At 37.3% G+C, this 22304-nt stretch overlaps 1 protein-coding gene across 14 annotated transcripts in view; it reads right to left on the bottom strand.

Annotated features, from left to right (window-relative positions):
• Nucleotides 1-22304, bottom strand: part of LOC100472638 (zinc finger protein 484) — a 117873-nt gene that overhangs the window by 81842 nt on the left and 13727 nt on the right. For 4 of the 14 annotated variants that reach the window (XM_034647374.1, XM_019808402.2, XM_011235345.3 and 1 more), the window contains exons 2-4: nucleotides 21434-21478; nucleotides 8739-8865; nucleotides 8196-8288 (exon numbers count right to left, since the gene is read on the bottom strand). In XM_034647374.1, the coding sequence (XP_034503265.1) occupies nucleotides 8196-8288; nucleotides 8739-8865; nucleotides 21434-21478 (265 nt within the window). Of the gene's footprint in view, nucleotides 1-8195; nucleotides 8289-8738; nucleotides 8881-21433; nucleotides 21479-22304 lie in introns of all 14 variants that reach the window. The other 10 variants (XM_034647373.1, XM_019808405.2, XM_019808401.2 and 7 more) reach the window with 4 other exon arrangements.

The raw sequence follows: 22304 nt of genomic DNA on the forward strand, positions 1-22304 counted from the left end.
TGGTGGTGGGGATCGTCTAGACATCCTGCTCACTGAACCAACCGTTAAGTTGTCTATAGAGGAAGAATAGATCTCCACCCCAAATTTGGCTCAGATGTCAAGAGTCACACCAATAACGTATGAAAAAGTTCATTATTCAGCAATACTCAGCAATGAAACTTTCAAAGAAGAGCTCTCAAGCAGGTTCAAAGTGGCTTGAGAGGGCAAGAAAAGGAGATGGACTCGTTTTTTTATAGTGGTTGGGGGTAGGGCCAGGGTGACTGCTCCTGTGCAGCTTCCCGCCAGCACTAAGGGAGGGAGCACCTGGGCTTTCTTGTCAGTTTGCCCAGATGTGGGAATGATGGCAAGAAGAGAGGGGTGTGAGGCTTAGAGGATGTCAGCAGTCAAATATCAACAATGAAGTCAGATGTGATACCTAAAGCACAAGTCACAAAACCAAAATCAACAAGTGGAACTACATAAAACTAAAAAGCTTCTGCAACAGTAAAAGAAACAAACAACACATGAAGGAAAACATACGGAATGGGAGAAGACATTTACAAACCATGTATCTGACAAAAGGTTAATATCCAAAATATGTAAAAAACTCTTACAACTCAAGAGCAAAAAACCAACTAACCCAATTAAAAAACTGAAAAAGGACAAGAATTCTCTATCCAGCAAGGCTATCATTCAGAACAGAAAGAAATAAAGAGTTTCCTAAACAAACAAAAGCTGAAGGAGTTTGTGACCACTAAACCAGCCTTGCAAGAAATATTAAAGGAGACTCTGAGTGGAATGAAGAGACCAAAAGCGACAAAGACTAGAAAGGAACAGAGAAAACCTCCAGAAATAACAACAAAACAAGTAATAAAATGGCACTAAATACATATCTATCAATAATCACTCTGAATGTAATGGACTAAACGCTCCAATCAAAAGACATAGGGTGTCAGAATGGATTAAAAAAAAAAAAAAGACCCATCTATATGTTGCCTACAAGAGACTCATTTTAGACCTAAAGACACCGAAGTGAGGGGATGGAGAACCACTGAACAATTTATCATGCGAATGGGTGTCAAAAGAAAGCCAGAGTAGTGGTACTTGTATCAGAAAAACTAGATTGTAAACCAAAGACTAGGGGCGCCTGGCTGGCTCAATCAGTTAAGTGTCCAACTCCTGATTTCAGCTCAAGTCATGATCTCAGAGTTGTAAGATTGAATCCTGTCTCGGGCTCATATGCTAGACATGGAGCCTGTGTAGGATTCTCTCTCTGCCTCTCCCTGTCCCTCCCCCCCCCGCTAAAAAAATAAAATAAAATATAAACCAAAGACTATAACAAGAGATGAAGAAGAAGGGCACTATATCATGATGGGGTCTGTCCATCATGAAGATCTAACTATTGTAAAAGTTTATGCCCCCAACTTGGGAGCACCCAAATATGTAAATCAATTAATAACAAACATAAAGAAACTCACTGACAATAATGCAATAATAGTAGGGGACTTCACACCCTACTTACATCAATGGACAGATCACCTCTGCAAAAATAAACAAGGGAACAATGGCTTTGAATGACTCACTGGACCAGACACCCTGGACTTAACGGAGATACTCAGAACATTTCATCCTAAAGCAGCAAAATACACATTCTTTTCAAGTGTATATGGGACATTCTCCAGAAATGATCACATATTAGGTCACAAAGCAGGCCTCAACAAGTACAAACAGAATGAGATTATACCATCCATATTCTTAGATCACAGCACTATGAAACTTGAAGTCAAGCACAAGAAAAAATTTGAAAAGACCACAAATACATGGAGGTTAAACAACATGCTACTAAACAATGAATGAGTCAACCAGGAAATCAAAGAAGAAATTTTTAAAAATATGGAAACAAATGCAAATGAAAACATAAGAGACCAAAATGTTTGAGATGCAGCAAAAGCAGTCGTGGGAAGTATATAGAATACAGGCCTACTCAAGAAGCAAGAAAAATCTCAAATAAGCCACCTAAACTTACACCTAAAGGAGCTAGAAAAAGAACAACAAAGCCTAAAGCCAGCAGAAGAAGGGAAATAATGAAGATAGAGCAGAAATAAATGATATAGAAACTAAAAAAATAGATCAATGAAACCAAGAGCTGGTTCTCCAACAGCATGGAAATACAAACAATTATAAGAGAATATTATGAAAAACTATATGCCAAAACTATTGGACAACCTGGAAGAAACGGATAAATTCCTAGAAACATATAAACTACAAAAACTGAAACAGGAATAGAAAACTTGAAGAGACAGGTAACCAGCAAAGAAATTGAATCAGTAATCAAAAATCTCCCAACAAACAAAAGTCCAGGACCAGATAGCTTCACAACTGAATTCTACCATTTAAAGAAGAATTAATACCTATTCTTCTCAAACTATTCCAAAAAATAGAAAAGGAAGGAAAGCTTCTAAATTCATTCTACTAGCCCAGTATTACCTTGATACCAAAACCAGACAAAGACTCCACTAAAAAAAGAGAACTATAGGCCAATATCCCTGATGAACACGGATGCAAAAATTCTCAATAAAACCATTCATGATAAAAAACCCTCAACAAAGTACAGATAAAGAGAACAAACCTCAACATAATAAAGGTTATATATGAAGAACCCACAGCTAATAGTGTCCTCAATGGGGAACAACTGAGAGCTTTTCCTCTATGGTCAGGAACAAGACAGGGATGTCCATTCTCACCACTGTTATTTAACATAGCACTGGAAGTCCTAGCCACAGCAATCAGACAACAAAAAAATAAAAGGCATCCATATCAGCAAGGAAGAAGTCAAACTTTCACTATCTGCAGATGACATGATACTCTATATAGAAAACCTACAAGACTCCACTCAAAATTGCTATAACCGATACATGCATTCAGTAAAGTTGCAGGATACAAAATCAACATACAGAAACCTGTTGCACTTCTATACATCCATAATGAAGCAGCAGAAAGAGAAATCAAGGAATCGGTCCCATTTACAACTGTACCCCAAATAATAAGATACCTAGGAATAAACCTAACCAAAGAGGTAAAAGATCTGTACCCTGAAAACTATAAAACACTGATGAAAAAACTGAAGATGACACAAAGAAATGGAAAGACATTCCTTGATCATGGACTGGAAAAACAAATATTGTTAAAATGTCTATATTACCCAAAGCAATCTACATATTTAATGCAATCCCTATCAAAATACCAACAGCATTTTTCACAGAGCTAGAACAAATGATCTTAAAATTTGTTTGAACCACAAAAGACCCTGAATAACCAAAGCAATCTTGAAAAAGAAAAGCAAAGCTGGAGTCATCACAATTCTGGACTTCAAGTAATATTACAAAGCTGCAGTGATCAAGACAGTATGGTACTAGCACAGAAACAGACATACAGATCAATGGAATAGAATAGAAAACCCAGAAATGAGCCCACAAATATATGGTTAATTAATCTTTGACAAGCAGAAAAGAATATCCAATGGGAAAAAAGTCTCTTCAACAAATGGGTTTGGGAAAACTGGACAGCAACATGCAAAAGAATGAAACTGGACCACTTACTTACACCATACATAAAAATAAGTTCAAAATGGATTAAAGACCTAAGTGTGAGACAGGAAACCATCAAAATCCTTGAAAAGAACACAGGCAGTAACCTCTTTGACATCGGCCATAACAACTTCTTACTAAAAATGTTTCCTAAGGCAAGGGAAACAAGAGCAAAAATAAACTATTGGGATTTCATCAAAATAAAGGCTTCTGCACAGTGAAGGAAACAATCAACAAAACTAAAAGGGAATGTATGGAATGGGAGAAGATATTTGCAAATGACATAACTGATAAAAGGTTAGTATCCAAAATATATAAAGAACTTATAAAACTCAACACCCAAAAAACAAATAATCCAGTGGAAAAAAATGGGCAGAAGATATGAACAGACATTTTTCCAAAGAAGAATTACAGATGGCTAATAGACACATGAAAAGATATTCAACATCACTCATTATCAGGGAAACACAATTCAAAACTACAATGAGATATCAAACCACACACCAGTCAGAATGGTTAAAATCAACAACACACGGAACAACAGGTGTTGGCAAGGATGTGGAGAAAGGGGAACCCTCTTACATTGGTGGGAATGCAAAGTGGTGCAGCCATTGTGGAAAACAATATGGAGGTTCCTCAAAAACTTGAAAATAGAACTACCTTATGATCCAGAAATTACACTACTAGGTATTTACCCCAAAGATACAAAAATACCAATTCGAAGGGATACATGCACCCCGATGTTTATAGTAGCATTATCAACAATAGCCAAAGTATGGAACGAGCCCAAATCTCCATCGACTAATGAATGGATAAAGAAGAAAAGAAGATATGGGGGGTATATAATGGAATATTACTCAGCCATAAAAAGAATGGAATCTTACCATTTGCAATGACATGGATGGAGCTAGAGAGTATTTTGCAAAATGAAATGTCAGAGAAAGACAAATACCATATGATTCCTTTTGTATATGGAATTTAAGAAATAAAACAAATGAACATAGGGGAGAAAAAAGACACAAACCAAGAAACAGATTCTTAACTATAGAGAACACACTGATGGTTACTGGAGGGGGGTGGAGGGGAGGGAGTTAGATGTGTGATGGGGATTAAGGAGGGCACTGTGATGAGCACTGGGTGTTGTATGGAAGTGCTGAATTACCATATTGTACACCTGGAACTAATGTTACATTGTATATTAGCTAAATTGGTATTTAAATAAAAACTTGGGGAAAATGGGCAAAGGCATTTGCAACGACATGGATAGAGACAGAGAGTATTATGCTAAGGGAAATAAGTCAGCCAGAGAAAGACAAATACCATATGATTTCACTCACATGTGGAATTTAAGAAACAAAACAAATGAGCCAAGGGGTAAAGAGAGACAGACAAACCAAGAAACAGATTCTTCTTTTTTTTTTTTTTAAAGATTTTATTTATTTATTTGACACAGAGAGAAAGAGACAGCCAGCTAGAGAGGGAACACAAGCAGGGGCAGTGGGAAAGGAATAAGCAGGCTCCCAGTGGAGGAGCCTGATGTGGGGCTCGATCCCAGGACCCTGGGATCAGGCCCTGGGCCGAGGGCAGACGCTTAACGACTGAGCCACCCAGATGCCCCAAGAAACAGATTCTTAACTATAGAGAACACACTGCATGCCTGGGTGGCTCAGTCGCTTAAGCATCTGCCTTCAGCTTGGGTTGTGATCCCAGGGTCCTGGGGTAGAGTCCCATATCAGGCTCCCTGCTCAGCAGGGAGTGTGCCTCTCCCTCTCCTTCTTCCCCCTCCCCTCTTCCTGCTGTCTCACGCATGCTCTCTCTCTCAAATAAATAAATAAAATCTTTAAAAAAACAACTGTAGAGAATATACTGTTGGTTACCAGAGGGGAGGTGGGTGAGGGAATGGGGAAATAGGTGATGGGGATTAAGGAGTGCTCATCTGGTGAGCACCAGGTGTTGTATGTAAATACTGAATTGCTATATTGAAACTAATATAACACTATATGTTAACTACTGGAATTTAAATAAAAACTTAAAAAAAATATCTAGATCAGAAAATAAATGGACAAAGGACCTGAATGGATAGTTCTTCAAAGAAGATATATGAAAGGCCGACTGGTATATGAAAAGATGCTCAATCATCATCAGAGGAATGTGAATTAAAACCACAATGAGATTATCACCTCATGCCTGTTAGAAATTTCCATCATCAATAAGACGGATAGCAAATGCAGGCATGGATGTAGAGAAAAGGGAATCCTCGTGTACCCTTGGTGGGACTGTAAACTGGAGTAGCCACTATGGAAAACAGTAGAGAGGATCATCAAAATTAAAAACAGAAATACCATATGATCCAGTAATTCCACCTCTGGGAATATATCCAAAGAAAACAAAAACACTAATTCGAAAAGATATCTGCAACCCCTCATTCACTGTAGTAATATTTATAATAGTCAAGACATGGAAACAACCTAAGTATCCATCAATGAATGAATGGATAAAGTTGTAGTGTATATATACAATAGATACAGCCATAAAAAATGAGGAAATCCTACCATTTGCAAGAACATGGATGGACCTTGAAAGCATAATGCTAAGTGAGGTAAGTCAGAGAAAGACAAATACTACATAATATCACTTACATGTGGAATCTAAAAAAAAAAAAAAAATCATGGAAAAGGAGATCAGACTTGTGGTTACCAGAGGCAGAGGGTCGGGGAGAGGAACCGGAGGAAGGTGGTCAAAAGGTACGAACTTCCAGTTATAAGTACAAAGAATGTAATGCACAGCATGGTGACTGGCGCTAACGCTGCTGTACAGTATACAGAAAAGCTGCAAAGAGAGTAGATCCTGAGTTCTCATCACAAAGAAAAAACAATTTTTCCTTTTTCCTTTTTTTAAATCGTATCTATATGAGAAAATGGATTTTATCTGAACCTATGGTGGTAATCATTTCACTGTATATGCAAATCAAACCATCATGTTGTATACCTTAAATTCATACAGTGATATATGTCAGTTATTTCTCAATAAAACTGGAAAGAGTAATGAAGTCAAAATCTACTACAAGATATATGATGAGATGTTCAAAATATTTCATTAGAGAAACACAAATTAAAGTAGTAATTAGTAAGTATAATCCATTGGATTGGCCAAATTATTAGAAAGAGGGGCAGCGATGTAGAGAAACTGATATCCTTGTACACTTGGGATTGTAGAATGACATATCCAATCTAGAAAATACTGTGGTCATACTTCATCAAATAGAATATTATTACCCAATGATAAGGCAATCCTATTACTCTTCCCAAAGAAATTCCCATTGCCAAAGAATAGATTCACGAGGAAATTTATTGCAGTACTGATTGCAGTAGTGGGGAGCTGGACAAGTAAAATGTGGTATATATCCACAGTATGGAATGCGGCATCAGTTAGAAGCAATGAACTTTTCTAGAAAAACACATTGCAACATGAACCAATTTAGTGCTAATAGAAAAAAATAAGAAACTGAGTAAGACATATAGCACAGTACCATTTCTACAAATCAAAAATACCAACAATTTAAATTTTACGAATACCCTACAAATCCAAGGACAGACAGCAAACATGTCAACTACGTTAGAGCAGCTACCTCTAAAGATAAAAACAAATATGAGGAGTGAGAGTTAAAAGGGAGAACTGAAAAAACAAAATTGGGGCAAGGGGTAAACACATTGAAAATGATATTAATTAACAAATAAGGAATATAATAACCTCAATTTCCTGTAAACAAAGCACAAAAACCTTTTGTAAAATGCCAAAATACGTAAATTAGTTAGAAAAATCAAGTCAATGTTGTGTTACACTAGCCAAGTAAAAAGAAAATTTCAGGCAACATAACTACTACTGTCATACACAGCAAAAAGCTGTCCCCCGAATGTAGTAATGGTACCCTCAAAGTCGGTGGATGGAGGAGAGGCATGGGAGATAATAAAGGGAGGCCATCTCTAAATGACAATTCTGAAGCACTAAGGGGAAAGAGAGAAAATGAAAAGAAATTCTCAAGAATGTGTCCCAGAGTAAATTTTAAAGTCAGTGAGTATCTGAATATGTAAGAAAAGGATTTAAGATGTGATGGGGGCGCCTGGGCGGCTCAGTCACTTAAGTGTCTGCCTTCGGCTCGGGTCATGATCCCAGGGTCCTGGGATCAAGTCCCACAACAGGCTCCCTGCTCAGTGGGGAGTCTACTTCTCCCACTCCAACTTGTGCTCGCTCGTGCGCTCTCTCTCTCTCGCAAAAAATAAATAAAATCTTAAAAAAAAAAAAAGATCTTGATGTGATGGAGGTAAAAAAGAATAAAAAAGCTAGAGAAAGGGAGAAAAACCATAAAGCAGGATCCCAGATCCAAAGTACCAGTGATTATAGCACATTCCCTCCTAGAAAGTCAAACGAAGACAAAAATAAGAGGGAAGAGGCCTTAGGTGGGGACGGCTTTCAGATGTCTATGGGGACTATACCAACTCCACCCGTGCAGTTCCAAAAGTGCAGAGTATTACAGATGCATCATATTAACAGCATTTCACAGCTGCCAGCCTCTGCCAGTACAACTCCAGTTCATTCATGCTGTCTCCTATGCTCTTGTTCTCTACTCACCGAGACAGCTCTGACTTGAGATTTCACCATCCAGCATACATGGCTCTTCTTGCTCCAAGTTGAAGATGACTTCTGGTTTGGGAACTTGAAACCCTATTAACAGGAAATAATAGAAGATTTGGTTTCAGAGGCCATTCAGTGAAGTATTCCATTTACTTTTCAGAAAAGTTCATGCAGGGGCGCCTGGGTGGCTCAGTCGTTAAATGTCTGCCTTTGGCTCAGGGCGTGATCCCAGGATCTTGGGATCGAGCCCCGCATCAGGCTCCATGCTCTGCTGGGAAGCCTGCTTCTTCCTCTCCCACTCCCCCTGCTTGTGTTCCCTCTTTCGCTAGCTGTCTCTCTCTCTGTCAAATAAATAAATAAAATCAAAAAAAAAAAGAAAAAAGAAAAGTTCATGCAGAACAGAAGTATATTCATAATACCCCAAAGGGATAATTAGACCTCCCATATACCTCAGAAATCCCACAGATTTCAAAAATTCCAGTAAGAATGAAAAATATACTCAAACAGGTACAACCTTATCCCCAGTGGAGCTGTTCTTACCCACTGAGATCAAGTTGAAATAGTTTTCCAGCATTACATCTCTGTATAGGCTTTTCTGAGCAAGGTCCAATTGTTGCCACTCCTCCCTGCTGAAGTCTACTGTTACATCCTTGAATGACACTGCTCCCTGAAAAACACATTCCTATTCAATGTGAAGGATAAGGATTGGCGAATAGAAATAAGATATTTAGGAACTACTTTTAATAATTTTTAATATGCTACCACATATAAGGTTCTCACTAAACACCAATACCTTATATTACTATCTTGAAGGAAAAAATAAATCCTATTAAAAGTATCACGCCATTCTTTCTGTGGTACTGATGATATTCTGGGTAGTTTTGGTCTTGCTTTTATTGATATACTAGTTTCAAAGAAATAAGCTATGAAATTTCATAAAATTGTAAACATATGATTTGTGCATTCTTTTCTATGCCATGTCATTAACACTTCATGTAAAAAATAAAATATATTCTGCCATTCATTTTGCACTTATCCACTGAATAAGTCCATTCTTTCTTTTAAAAAGATGATTTTAAAAAGGCTTTTTTCCCCCCCAAAACAGTGTGGTACTAGCATAAAGAGAGACATATAGGTCAATGGAATGCAACAGAGAATCCAGAAATAAACCCTCATATTTATAGTCAATTGATATTCAACATAGGTGTCAAAATAATTAAAAATGTAAAAAAAAGGTTTTTTAACAATAGTGCTGGGACAAGTGGATAGCCGCAGGTAAAAGGATGAAGTTGGACTCCTACTTCATACCATATAAAAAAATGAGCTTAAAGTGGATCAAAGGCCCAAATATTGTTATATTTAGCCAAATTTACATTTAACTAAAAGGTAAATCTTTGTGACCCTGGATTTGGCAATGATTCCTTAAACATAAAATCAAAAGCACAAGCAACTAAAGAAAAAAATAGATAAATTGGACTTAATTAATTGTGCTTAAAAGGATATCATCAAAAAAGTGAAAAGATGGGAAGCCTGGGTGGCTCAATCAGTTAAGCATCTGCCTTCAGCTCAGGTCATGATCTCAGGGTCCTGGGCTCAAGTCCCACATCGGGCTCCTTGCTCAGCAGGGAGCCTGCTTCTCCCTCTGCCTGCTGCTCCCCCTGCTTGTGCTCCCTCTGTGTCTCTCTGACAAATAAATAAATAAAATCTTAAAAAAAAAAAGTGAAAAGACAATCCAAAAACTGGGATAAAATTTTTGCAAATTATATGTCCAATAAGGGACTTGTATCTAGACTACATAAAGAACTCTTATAACTCAATAAAAAATAAATAATCCAATTAAAATGGGTAAAGATCTGAATATACATTTCTTCAAAGATAAACAAATGGCCAAAATCACATGAAAAGATCCTCAATATCTTTAGTCATAAGGTCATATAGACCTTATGGGGCAACTGGGTGGCTCAGTTGTTTAGCGTCTGCCTTCGGCTCAGGTCATGATCCCAGCATTCTGGGATCGAGCCCGCATCAGGCTCCCTGCTCAGCACTCCCCCTGCGTGTGTTCCCTCTCTCACTGCCTCTCTCTTTGTGAAATCAATAAATAAAATCTTAAAAAAAAATATCCCCTCAAATTCACTGAAATGAGTATAATAAAAAAGATGCTTGATATTATTTGTCATCAGGGAAATATACCCACTACGATGGCTTCAATAAAAAAGACAGATAATAATAAACATTAGTGAGGAAGTGGAAAAATTGGAATCCTCATGTGGTGATGGTGAAAATATAAAATGGTACAGCCACTTTGGGAAACTGTGGCAATTCCTCAAAAAGTTAAACATAGAGTTACAATATGACCCAAGAGGTCCACTTCTAGGTATATACCCAATAGAAATGAAAACATTTGGACACATAAAACTTGCACGTGATTGTTTATAGTAACATTATTCATAATATTCAAAAAACAGAAACAACCCAAATGTGTGTGAACTAATGATGGCTTAAAAAATGTGCTATATCCGTACAATAAAATGTTATTCAGCCATAAAAAGGAATAAAGTACTGATATATGCTACAAAGTGGATGAATCTGGAAAACATTATGCTAAGTAAAAGCAGATGCAAAAGGCCAGATATTGAATGATTCCATTAACATAAAATGTTCAGAACAGAACTTATTGTTACAGAAAGAAGATTAGTGATTGCCTAGGGCTAAGAGGAATGGGAGGATTAGGGGGTGACAGCAAAAAGTATAAGTTTGGAGGGGGAGAGTTAAAGAAAATGTTCTAGGGGGCGCCTGGGTGGCACAGCGGTTAAGCGTCTGCCTTCGGCTCAGGGCGTGATCCCGGCGTTATGGGATTGAGCCCCACATCAGGCTCCTCTGCTATGAGCCTGCTTCTTCCTCTCCCACTCCCCCTGCTTGTGTTCCCTCTCTCGCTGGCTGTCTCTATCTCTGTCAAATAAATAAATAATCTTTAAAAAAAAAAAAAAAAAAAAAGAAAATGTTCTAAAACTGATATTGGTCACACAACTCTGTGAATATACTAAAAACCAATGAATGTATACTTTAAATGGATGAAATATATGGTGTCAAAAGGACTCTTTTGAGGCACTGCCATTTCCAGATGGGATACAATACCTTGTGGCAGTCCGGTGTTTCTTCCAAGAATAACTATAAATGCCATATGAAATACTGAAATCATCTGTTTCAAAGTACAGGAAAGCTCTCAGGGGTTAAGACTCTGGAGAGAACATTGAAGATTTAAGATGATATATGTAGCTCCTTTTACACTGGAAATATTTACCAATTCTAGGTGTTGGCAAAGGTAGAAACCAGCTTTGAACCAGTAGAAGGCTGTAGTTGGATGACAGAGAAACCAGGACTCAAACACACAGCCAGTTTTCTCCTCAGGACATCTGCCAAATTCTAAGGCTATATGGGCAAAAGACTAAAAACTTAACCAGAAAGCATCTGAAAAAGCAAAGCAAAATTTCTGTACTCTGGGAAGAAAACAGAGTTGGGCATCTACCAGGAGGAGGGTCCACAGAGGACAAACTTGGCTCTCAGCAGAAAATCCTGGATGGCCAGGGTGAATCAGAGGTTGATTAAGTCTTAGGGCTTCAACTTAGCCTTGATCAAACACTGTGCCTGATTGGATAAAGGTGCAAAGGGATAGATGAATCCTCTGTTGAGAAAGATACCACCATCCAGATCCTCTACAATGCTTCATATACTGTTACACACACACACACACACACACACACACAAATTCCTATGCATACCAAAAGATAGGTCCAAATACCCAAAATCAGATGAAAAAATATTCAACAGAAATAGTCTTACAGGGAACCGGAGTTAGATGAAAAGATGGAGAATTTCATTAGAGAATTAGGATTTATAATACAGAATCAAATGAAAATTCAAAAGTTAAAACATTTAATATCTTTTTTAAAAAAGATTTTAATTATTTGACAGAGAGAGAGAGAGCCAGTGAGAGAGGGAACACAAGCAGGGGGAGTGGGAGAGGAAGAGGCAGGCTCCCATGGAGCAGGGAGCCCGATGCAGGGCTCGATCCCAGGACCCTGGGACCATGACCTGAGCCGAAGGCAGACGCTTAACGACTGAGCCACCCAGGCACCCCAAAACATTTAATATCTTAAATCAAGAACTGAGATAGGTTTAACAGAATACAGAATTATTGAAATAGAAGACAAGAAAATGGAAAATATCCAAACTGAAGCACAGAGATTTTTTTAAATGAAAATAAACACAAGATCATGTGACACGTCACATATATGACAGAGTGAAAAAGAATAAATATTGTAGTCTGAGAAGATTGAGGGGGCGTGTCGGGCAGAAGCAATATTTGAGAAGTATCAGTGAATGACGTCAACCCAAACATTCAAGAAGCTCCTGAAATCCAACTTTATAAAACTGCAAATACTGACTATAGAAAACAGTAACAGTAATATCTAGCAATGTTTAAAATATATGTAGAATTTAAATGCATGAAAATAATAATGCAAAAGTGAGGGATGGTAAATGGAATTAAGGTGATTTAGTATTCCAGAATTATTGAAAAAGAGGTAGAAATAATAATGAGTTAAAGATGAATATTATAATATCTATGGTAACAAATAAAAGAATATATATAATGAGCAAGTTAACAAAGGAAAAAATGAAATTTTGAATAATCTAAAAGATCAAGAAAGGAATGGGAAAATAATATTAAATAGATGGTTCAAATGTAAAACTAATAAGACAGCATATATACATGCAAGTATATCAGCCATTACATTGAATGTACATGGACTAAACATTCAAGATAAAGCAAAGATTGAATAAATATCATTTGATCATGGTGAATGATCCCTTTAATGTATTGTTGAACGTAGTTTGCTAATATTTTGCTGAGGATTTTTGCATCTATGTTCATCAGGGATATTGGTCTAAAGTTTTCCTTTTTGTAGTGTCTTTGTCTGGTTTTAAGAGCAGGGTAATGCTGGCCCTTCAGAATGTATTTGGAAGCTTTCCTTCCTCTTCTGTTTTTCGGTATAATTTGAGAAGAGCAGGTATTAACTCTCCTTTAAATTCACCTAGAATTCACCTGTGAAGCCATCTGGTCCCGGACTTTTGTCTGTTGGGAATTTTTTCATTTTCACTTCAATTTCATTTCTGGTAATTGGTCTGTTTTAGATATTGTATTTCTTTTTGGTTCAGTTTTAGAAGATTGTATGTTTCTAGGAATTTATCCATTTCTTCCTAGGTTTATTCCTAGGATGCAAGAATGGTTCAATATTCACAAATCAATCAACACAATACACCACATTAACAAAATGAAAGATGAAAAAATCATATAGTCATCTCAGTAGATACAGAAAAAAACATTTGACAAAATGTAACACCTGTTCATGAAAAAAAAATTCAACAAAGCAGGTTTAAAAGGAACACATCTCAATATAATAAAGGCCATAAAGGACAAACCCACAGCTAACATACTCAATGGTGAAAAACTGACAGCCTTTCCTCTAACATCAAGGGCAAGACAAGGATCTCCACTCTCATCACTTCCATTCAACATAATACTGGAAATCCAGGACAGAGCAAACAGAAAGGGGGGGGGGGAAGCATCCAAATCGATAAGGAAGAAGTAAAACTGTCACTATTTGCAGATGGCATGGTACTACACATAGAAAACCCTAAAGACTCCATCAAAATAATATTAGAAATAAATAAATTCACCTTTGCTCATTTATTTTGTTTCTAAAATTCCACATATGTATGAAATCATATGGTATTTGTCTTTCTCTGACTAACTTAATTGCTTAGCATTATACTCTCCAGCTCCATCCATGTTGTTGCAAATGGCAAGATTCCATTCTTTTTCACATCTGAATATATATATATAGAGAGAGAGAGAGAGAGAGAGAGAAGGAGAGAGAGAGAGACTTGGGCTGTTTCCATAATTTGGCTATTGTAGATAATGCTGTAAACATCAGGGTGCATATATCCCTAAGAATTAGTATTTTTATATTCTTTGGGTAAATACCTAGTAGTGTCTCTGCCGGATCATAGGGTAGTTCTATTTTTTTACTTTTTGAGGAGCTCCCATATTGTGAAAAAAAAGAGGCAATCCAAGAAACAGACTCTTAACTATAGAGAACAAACTGATGGTTACTAGAAGGGAGGTGTGTGTGTGGGGGGATGTGTTAAATAGGAGATGGGGATAAAGGAGGGCACTTGTGATGAGCACTGGGTGTTGCATGGTATTGTTGAATCACTATATTGTACACCTGAAACTAATACTATACTGTATGTTAACTAAGTGAATTTTTCTTTTTTTTCTCTCTTTTTTTTTTTAAGATTATTTATTTATTTATTTGACAGAGAGAGACAGCCAGTGAGAGAGGGAACACAAGCAGGGGGAGAGGGAGAGGAAGAAGCAGGCTCCCAGCAGAGGAGCCCGATGTGGGACTCGATCCCGGAACGCCAGAATCACGCCTTGAGCGGAAGGCAGACGCTTAACGACTGCGCTACCCAGGCGCCCCAACTAAGTGAATTTAAATAAAAACTTAAAAAAAAGAAATTCAATAAAGTCGCAGATACAAAATAAATATAGAAAATATACAGATATTAGTTACGTTTCTATACGCTAACAACAACGATGAAAGGAAGAAACTGAAGACAACACAAACTAATGGAAAGATATACTATGCTTACTGATTGGAAGAATTAATACCGTTAATATTCCATACTATCCAAAGCAATCTATAGATTCAATGTAATTCCTATAAAAATGCCTATAGTATTTTTCACAGAACTAGAATAATACTAAAAAATTTTAGGGAACCACAAAAGACCCTGAATAGCAAAAGCAATCAAAGAACAAAGCTGGAGGTTTCACAATCTAATATTTTAAGAGCTACTACAAAGCTAGTAATCAAAACAGTAGAGTACTAGCACAAAAAATAGACACCTAGATCAATGAAACAACAGAGGCCCAGAAATAAACTCATGCAGAATTATATGGTCAATTAATCTACAACAAAAGAGACAGGAATCTACAATGGGGAAAAGCCAGTCTCTTCAATAAATGGTGCTGGAAAAACAGGACAGCTACATGCAAAAGAATAAACTGGACCACTTTCTCATACCATACACAAAAATAAATTCAAAATGGATTAAAGACCTAAATGTGAGACCTTAAACCATAAACTCCTAGAGGAGAACATAGGCATTAATCTCTTTGACATTGCCCTTAGCAATACTTTTTAAGATATGTCTCCTTAGGCAAAGGAAACAAAAGCAAAAATAAACTATTAGGACTACAACAAAATAAAAAACTTCTGCAGAGCAAAAGAAACAATCTACAAAATGAAAGGTAACCTACTGAATGGGAGAAGATATTTCCAAATGGTATATCAAATAAAGGGTTAATATCTGAACTATATAAAGAACTTATACAATTCAACACCAAAAAACCCCCAAATAATTTGATTAAAAATGAACAGAGGACCTAAATAGACATTTTTCCAAAAAAGACATACAGATAATCAACAGACACACCAAAAAATGCTCAACATAACAAATTATCAGGGAAATGCAAACAAAACCACAATGACATATCATCTCACACCTGTCAGAATGGCTAGTATTAAAAAGACAAGAAATAGCAAGTGTTGATGAGAATGTGCACTGTTGGTGGGAATGCAAACTGTGCAGCCACTCTGGCAAACAGTATGGAGGTGCCTCAAAAAAAATAAATAAAAATAGGAATACCATAGAATCCAGTCACCCACCACTGAGTGTTTACCCAAAGAAAACCAAAACACTAATTCAGAAAGATATACACACCCCTATGTTTTTTGCAGCATTATTTACAATAGCCAAGTTATGAAAGCAACCCCAGTGTCCACATCGATAAATGAATGCATAAAGATGTTGAGATTCCGAATCTTGGTTTCAGCTTGGGTCATGATCTCAGGGTCATGAGATCGAGCCCCATGTTGCACTCTGTGTTCAGCAGGGAGTCTGCTTGGGATTCTCCCTCTTTCTCTACTTTTGCCCCTCCCCATGCTCGCACATGCTCTTTTTCTATATAAAATAAATGAATAAATCTTTAAAAATTAAAAAAAATAAACATGAGCTATGTATAAATATAGTAAAATCACTAAGTATCACTCAGACATAAAAAAGAATAAGATCCTGCCATTTGGGACAATATGGATGGACCTACAGGGTATTCTGCTAAGTGAAACAAGTTAGAGAAAGACAAATACCATATGTGTTCATTTACATGTGCAATCTAAAAAACAAACAAACAAAGTAGAAACAAACTGTAAATACAGAGAACAAACTGATGGTTACCAGGGGATAAGGGTAGAATGGGTGGGAGGTACAGACTTCCAGTTATGGAATGAGTAAGGTACAGTATAGGGCACAGAGTCAACGGTATCACAACAGCGTTGTATGGTGACAGATGGTAGCTACATTTGTGGTAAGCATAGCATAATATATAGACTTGTTGAATCACTGTGTCGTACAGCTGAAACCAATGTAATATTGTGTGTCAACTGTATTTCAATAAAAAAATTAAATAAATAAAAATAAAAGCCGAGATTGAGACTTCTGGTTCTTAAAAAATGGAGTACGTGCATTCCACCCTATTTCTCCTGCTATTTCTCCTATTTCACCCTTGGCTTTCTCTCAAGAGCTTTCTTGACAGTGAAACTAATTTTGGCCTCTTTTGGAATCTTGACAGCCTGAAAATTCCCCAAGTCATCAAGTCTCGTTCCTTATTGCTTAACAGTTGTCCCCTTGATCCATCTCAACTGTCACATTTCACTATAATCAGGAAGAAGAAACTTGGCTACATCTTCAACCCTTTGCTTGGAAACCTCCTCAGAAAAAAATCCAAGTTCATCACTGACAAATCTGTTTTCCACATAACTATAGGACAAACTTCATCTAGGCTTTCTGCCACTGCACAACAGGGTACCCTTTCCTCCGGTTTCCAGTAACATGTCCCTCATTTCCTTCCAGTTGTCACCAGCAGTACCTTTAACAACCATTTGTATCAAGACTGTTTATAACAATTTAGGTATTCTCTAAAACAACACAGGTTTTTCCTACTGTGCTCCTCACCTCTTTCTGTGTCCTCTAGTACAGTGGTTAACAACCATATTTCTACTACCAGTCTGTTCAAGGAAATCTAGGCTCTTGCTATTGTGTTCTTCAAAATTCTACAGTTTCTACCCACTACTGAATTCCAAATCTACTTCCACATTTTTATGTATTTATTACAGTACCACCCCACTTCCAGGTACCAAAATCTGTAATGGTTTCCTATTGCTGCTCTAACAAATTACCACGAAGTTAAAACACCACAAATTTATTATCTTATGGTTCTGGAGTCAGAATTTCAATATGGATCTTACTGGGTTAAAATCAAGATGTTAGCAGGGCTACATTCCTCCTTGTGGCTCAAAGGGAGAATTCGTTTCCTTGACCTACACGACTTCTAGAAGCTCACGGTCCCTTCCTCTATCCTTCAAAGCCAGCAGAGTGGCATCTTCAAATCTTTCCCTGACTCCTGCCTCCCTCTTTCACTTGTAAGGACCCATGTGCTTACACTGGGACCACCCAGATAACTCAGTATAATCTCTCTACCTCAAAATCCTTAATTTAGCCACATCAGCAAAGTCCCTCCTGCCATGTAAGGTAACATATTCACACTTCCCAGAGATTCGGATGTGGATATCTTTGGGGGCAATTATTCTTATTATCACATCTAGTAAGAGAAAATGAGATGGTGAAAGTAAAAACAATGGCTTCAAAATTGTGAGTAAAAATGATTTACAATCTAGAATTTACACCCAACCAAGCTATGAAGTTACTGAGAGTGAAATAAAGACATTTCCAGATATGCAAGGTCTCAGAAGATTCACTACCTACCCACACTTTATAGACAGCCACTGTATACAGGCTCTAAAAATGAAAGCAGAAATCAAGAAAGAGCCTAAAACAAGAGATCCAACACTTGATGGACATGAAAGGAGTTCCTAGGACTATGCCAAAGGGAGACTGCAAGTCAGTAGCTGAGTATCAAACAGAGAACACTGTGAGCAGGTCAGGTCAAAGACCATGAGAGAAGTTTCTTTAGAGATGAAATTAAGAGCCTATAGTCTAAAGCCAAATTACCTGGGCTTACACCTGGCTTCAACACTTACTAGTGGTGCAATCTTGGGCAAGTTACTTACCCTTTCTGTGCATCTGTTTCCTCCTCTGTAAAGTGAGGATGATTATAGATAACCTCATAGGGGTTGTAATTAAATTAGTTAATAGTGCTTACAGTGCCTGGCAAATAGCAACCATTATAGTAAGGCTTGTGATTACCATTACTGTTATAACCTAATATATTTTAACACACTGAAAAGATATTTCTATACCTGGGAAGATTTATGGAATTAATTGCTATATAATCACAACGTACACAAACACACACAGACACACATATACATAAAATGAAACAAATGATTAAACCAGTTATTGATTACAGGTAAAACAAAAAGTAGTGCACAAAGGTAAAGGAAATGGTTCAGCTGTGAATATAATTAAAATAATCCTCACATTAAATACAGCCTATTGATTTACCCAGAACGATAATATTCCTAACATAATTCCTTTCATAAGGAGACATAAGAAATGTGGATGTGAGTGCTGAGGGCCTAAGTGTTTCAAAGAGAGTTAAATCCTTATTTTCCACTGTATTAAGTCAGTAGATACTGCCTAAAGCTGAAAGCTGAGAGGTACCAATATAAACATGCTTAGACGTATAAAAGTCAGTACTAAAATAAGCAGTTCAATTGAGTTCACAGTGATTACGTTTGAAGAACTGGAATTTGAGAGCTGAGCAAAGTTCTATGAAGCCTCAAAGACCTATGTGACTGAGTAAATACAAGTATAACTTCCATGATATTCCAAATGAAATATTTACTTTTAAAAGTTAAAATGAAAAGAACAAAGAGGTAAATATAATTGAAAAAAACAGGAGCGCCTGGGTGGCTCAGTCGTTAAGCGTCTGCCTTCACCTCAGGGCGTGATCCCAGGGTCCTGGGATCGAGCCCCGCATCGGGCTCCCTGCTCCACTGGGAAGCCTGCTTCTTCCTCTCCCACTGCCCCTGCTTGTGTTCGCTCTCTCGCTGGCTGTCTCTCTCTCTCTCTCTGTCAAATAAATAAATAAAATCTTTAGAAAAAAAAAAGACAGGATTCTTCTTTTAAAAAAAAATACATGAGAGTATGCTTAATATAAAATAAGTCCTCCTTAGAAAAAAAAAATCAGTGAACTGAGTTCCATTCCTGGAAAGATACACTTACTTGCCCCTTCTCATCCCACTAAGTACATCTAGAAACCATAGATATCATCCATAGAACAAATATGAGAAGACTCCACAAGGCTAAAGAAAAAAAGTCGAACTGGCTAGGGACCTCAGAAACCAAGGAACTACATAGCATGAGTTCCTGAAGACTGCTTCATAGAGTCCTGACAGGTGCTAGAAAAGCCTACAAGACAGTATCACCAACAAGAGCACACAAAGAGAGCTCAAAGGGAGTTCTGTCTAGCTAAAAGACCAGAAAAGGGGCAGAAAGGCAGAAAACTTTTAGGCAAAACATACTCCAGCCAGACAGAACAAATTAAAAAAACAAACAAAACCTTTGGGCCTGACCCCAAACCCATCAACAAAGACCCAGCGAGTAGCCTAGACTCCCACTCTTGCCTAGCTAAATAGAGATGTCCCTTTCACACTCCAAAGGTGTGGAGTGAGAAAAAGCCAGGGGGGAGTTGGAACTTTCATCTATACATAGTAGTAATAAAATAAAATAAATAGATAGTATCCCTCATAAATATGATATAAAAATCTTTAACAAAGTATTAACAAATACAAATATATAGAAAGAAGTATATGCCATAATCAAATGGGGTGTATTCAAAGGTTGCAAGGCTGGTTCAAGATGTGAAAATCAATTAATTGTAGGTGGGAGGAAGGGGGCGTCTGAGGGCCTAGCAGGGCCTCCTGCTGCACGAGAAGACAATAAATTTTATTCTTTAAAAAAAGATGTGGTCCATATATACAATGGAATATTAGTCAGCCATCAGAAAGGATGATTACCCAACATTTGCCTCAACATGAATCGAACTGGAGGAGATTATGCTAAGTGAAATAAGTCAAGCAGAGAAAGAAAATTATCATATGGTTTCACTTATTTGTGGAACATAAGGAATAGCAGGGAGATCATTAGGAGAAGGAAGGGAAGAAGGAAGGGGGAGCAAACAGAGGGGAAGACGAACCATGACAGACTATGGAGTCTGGGAAACGAAGTGAGGGTTTTAGAGGGAAGAGGGGTGGGGGGATGGGCTAGCCCCGTGAAGGGTATTAAGGAGGGCACGTATTGCATGGAGCACTGGGTGTTACAGACAAACAATGCATCATGGAACACTACATCAAAAGCTAATGATGTACTGTATGGTGACTAACATATAATAATAATTTTAAAAAATAATAAAAATTTAATATGAAAGAAAGAAAGAAAAGAAAATCAATCAATTGTAGTCTATCATAGTAATAGGCTAAGAAAGTAAAATCCCATCACCATGTCAACTGATGCAGAAAAACCATCTGGCAAAATACCTGTTCATCATAAAACCTCAAAACTTTGCTTCAGAAAGTAGTTCTTGGACAAGCAGCAATGACATCCTGCAGGAATTCCAACCCTATTAAATCAGAATCCTAAGTCACGTGCAAGTGTGAGAAGCACTGCTTTGTAACAACAGAAAACCTATCAGTGCTCTTCTATTAACAGTGCTGTTGAAGACACTGTTCTGTCTCCATCCATCTGAAGGGCCATCAAAATTTTTCTCAAACATCAGGAACCAGGATATCTTTACTACAGGTGAAATAAATTACTTAGCAACAATATAAATCAGTATCTCATTTCCATTATTGCTAGGTCTTTCAGGAAGATCAGAGACAATCTCACAAAGTTCACAACTATATAAAACCACACAAGTCACATATATCTATATTCCAAGCTTGACCTGGAGTTAATAGTCACCTTTTTTCCCCCCGATTTTAATTTTATTTATACTTGCCCATCTTACTATATGGATTATTAAATGCTTCCTAAAATCCACTAGAAAATAAACCAACAAATAAATAAAGCAAAAACAAATAACTCACCAGGGACTTAGTCATTTCTGGCTCTTCTGCAAAAGAGGCTGAGATCTGAGAAGTGAGATGGACAGAAGGACAGATGAGAGAAGGAAGTGTGCCAGAGTCCCACACATGGACACATATATCATTTAGCATCCTTGCACCTGACCCAAAAACTTATTTCTAGACCGATATCATCAAAAATCATCCTGTATTGCACAAAAATTTAAATGCAGAAGTTTTACCACAACATGGCTAATAACAAAATAAAAAGGCTAGAACATCTTGATACCCAGTAATTGTAGACTGCTTAAATAATTTACAGGCCATCCTGAGAACATAAAGTTATATAAAATTAAATCATAGTAGAAAAATATGCTAAACTGACAAGTAAAAATAAAAACATGTACCAAACAGTATGATTCCACTTTCACTGAACAATATGTGTGTACATACACATGCACACATACACGCATATACACGTCTATGAGTGCATTCATGCACAAAAAGAAAATTATCTGGAAGGAAATATACTACCACATTAACAGATATATTATTTGGGTGATGGTAAAATTACAAGTCATTTTTTTTTAAGATTTTATTTATTTATTTGACAGAGATAGAGACAGCCAGCGAGAGAGGGAACACAAGCAGGGGGAGTGGGAGAGGAAGAAGCAGGCTCACAGCCGAGGAGCCTGATGTGGGGCCCAATCCCATAACGCTGGGATCACGCCCTGAGCTGAAGGCAGATGCCCAACCGCTGTGCCACCCAGGCGCCCCTACAAGTAATTTTTATATTCATCTTACTTGCTAGTAAAAACCAAAGTAACTGTTTCTAAAGAATATAATGAGTTTGCTCTGAGCTTCTGTGACGAACCCATCCCGAACAGTGAGAACA

Source organism: Ailuropoda melanoleuca, chromosome 17 (assembly GCF_002007445.2).
Source record: "Ailuropoda melanoleuca isolate Jingjing chromosome 17, ASM200744v2, whole genome shotgun sequence".
NCBI classification, from domain to species: Eukaryota; Metazoa; Chordata; class Mammalia; order Carnivora; family Ursidae; genus Ailuropoda; species Ailuropoda melanoleuca.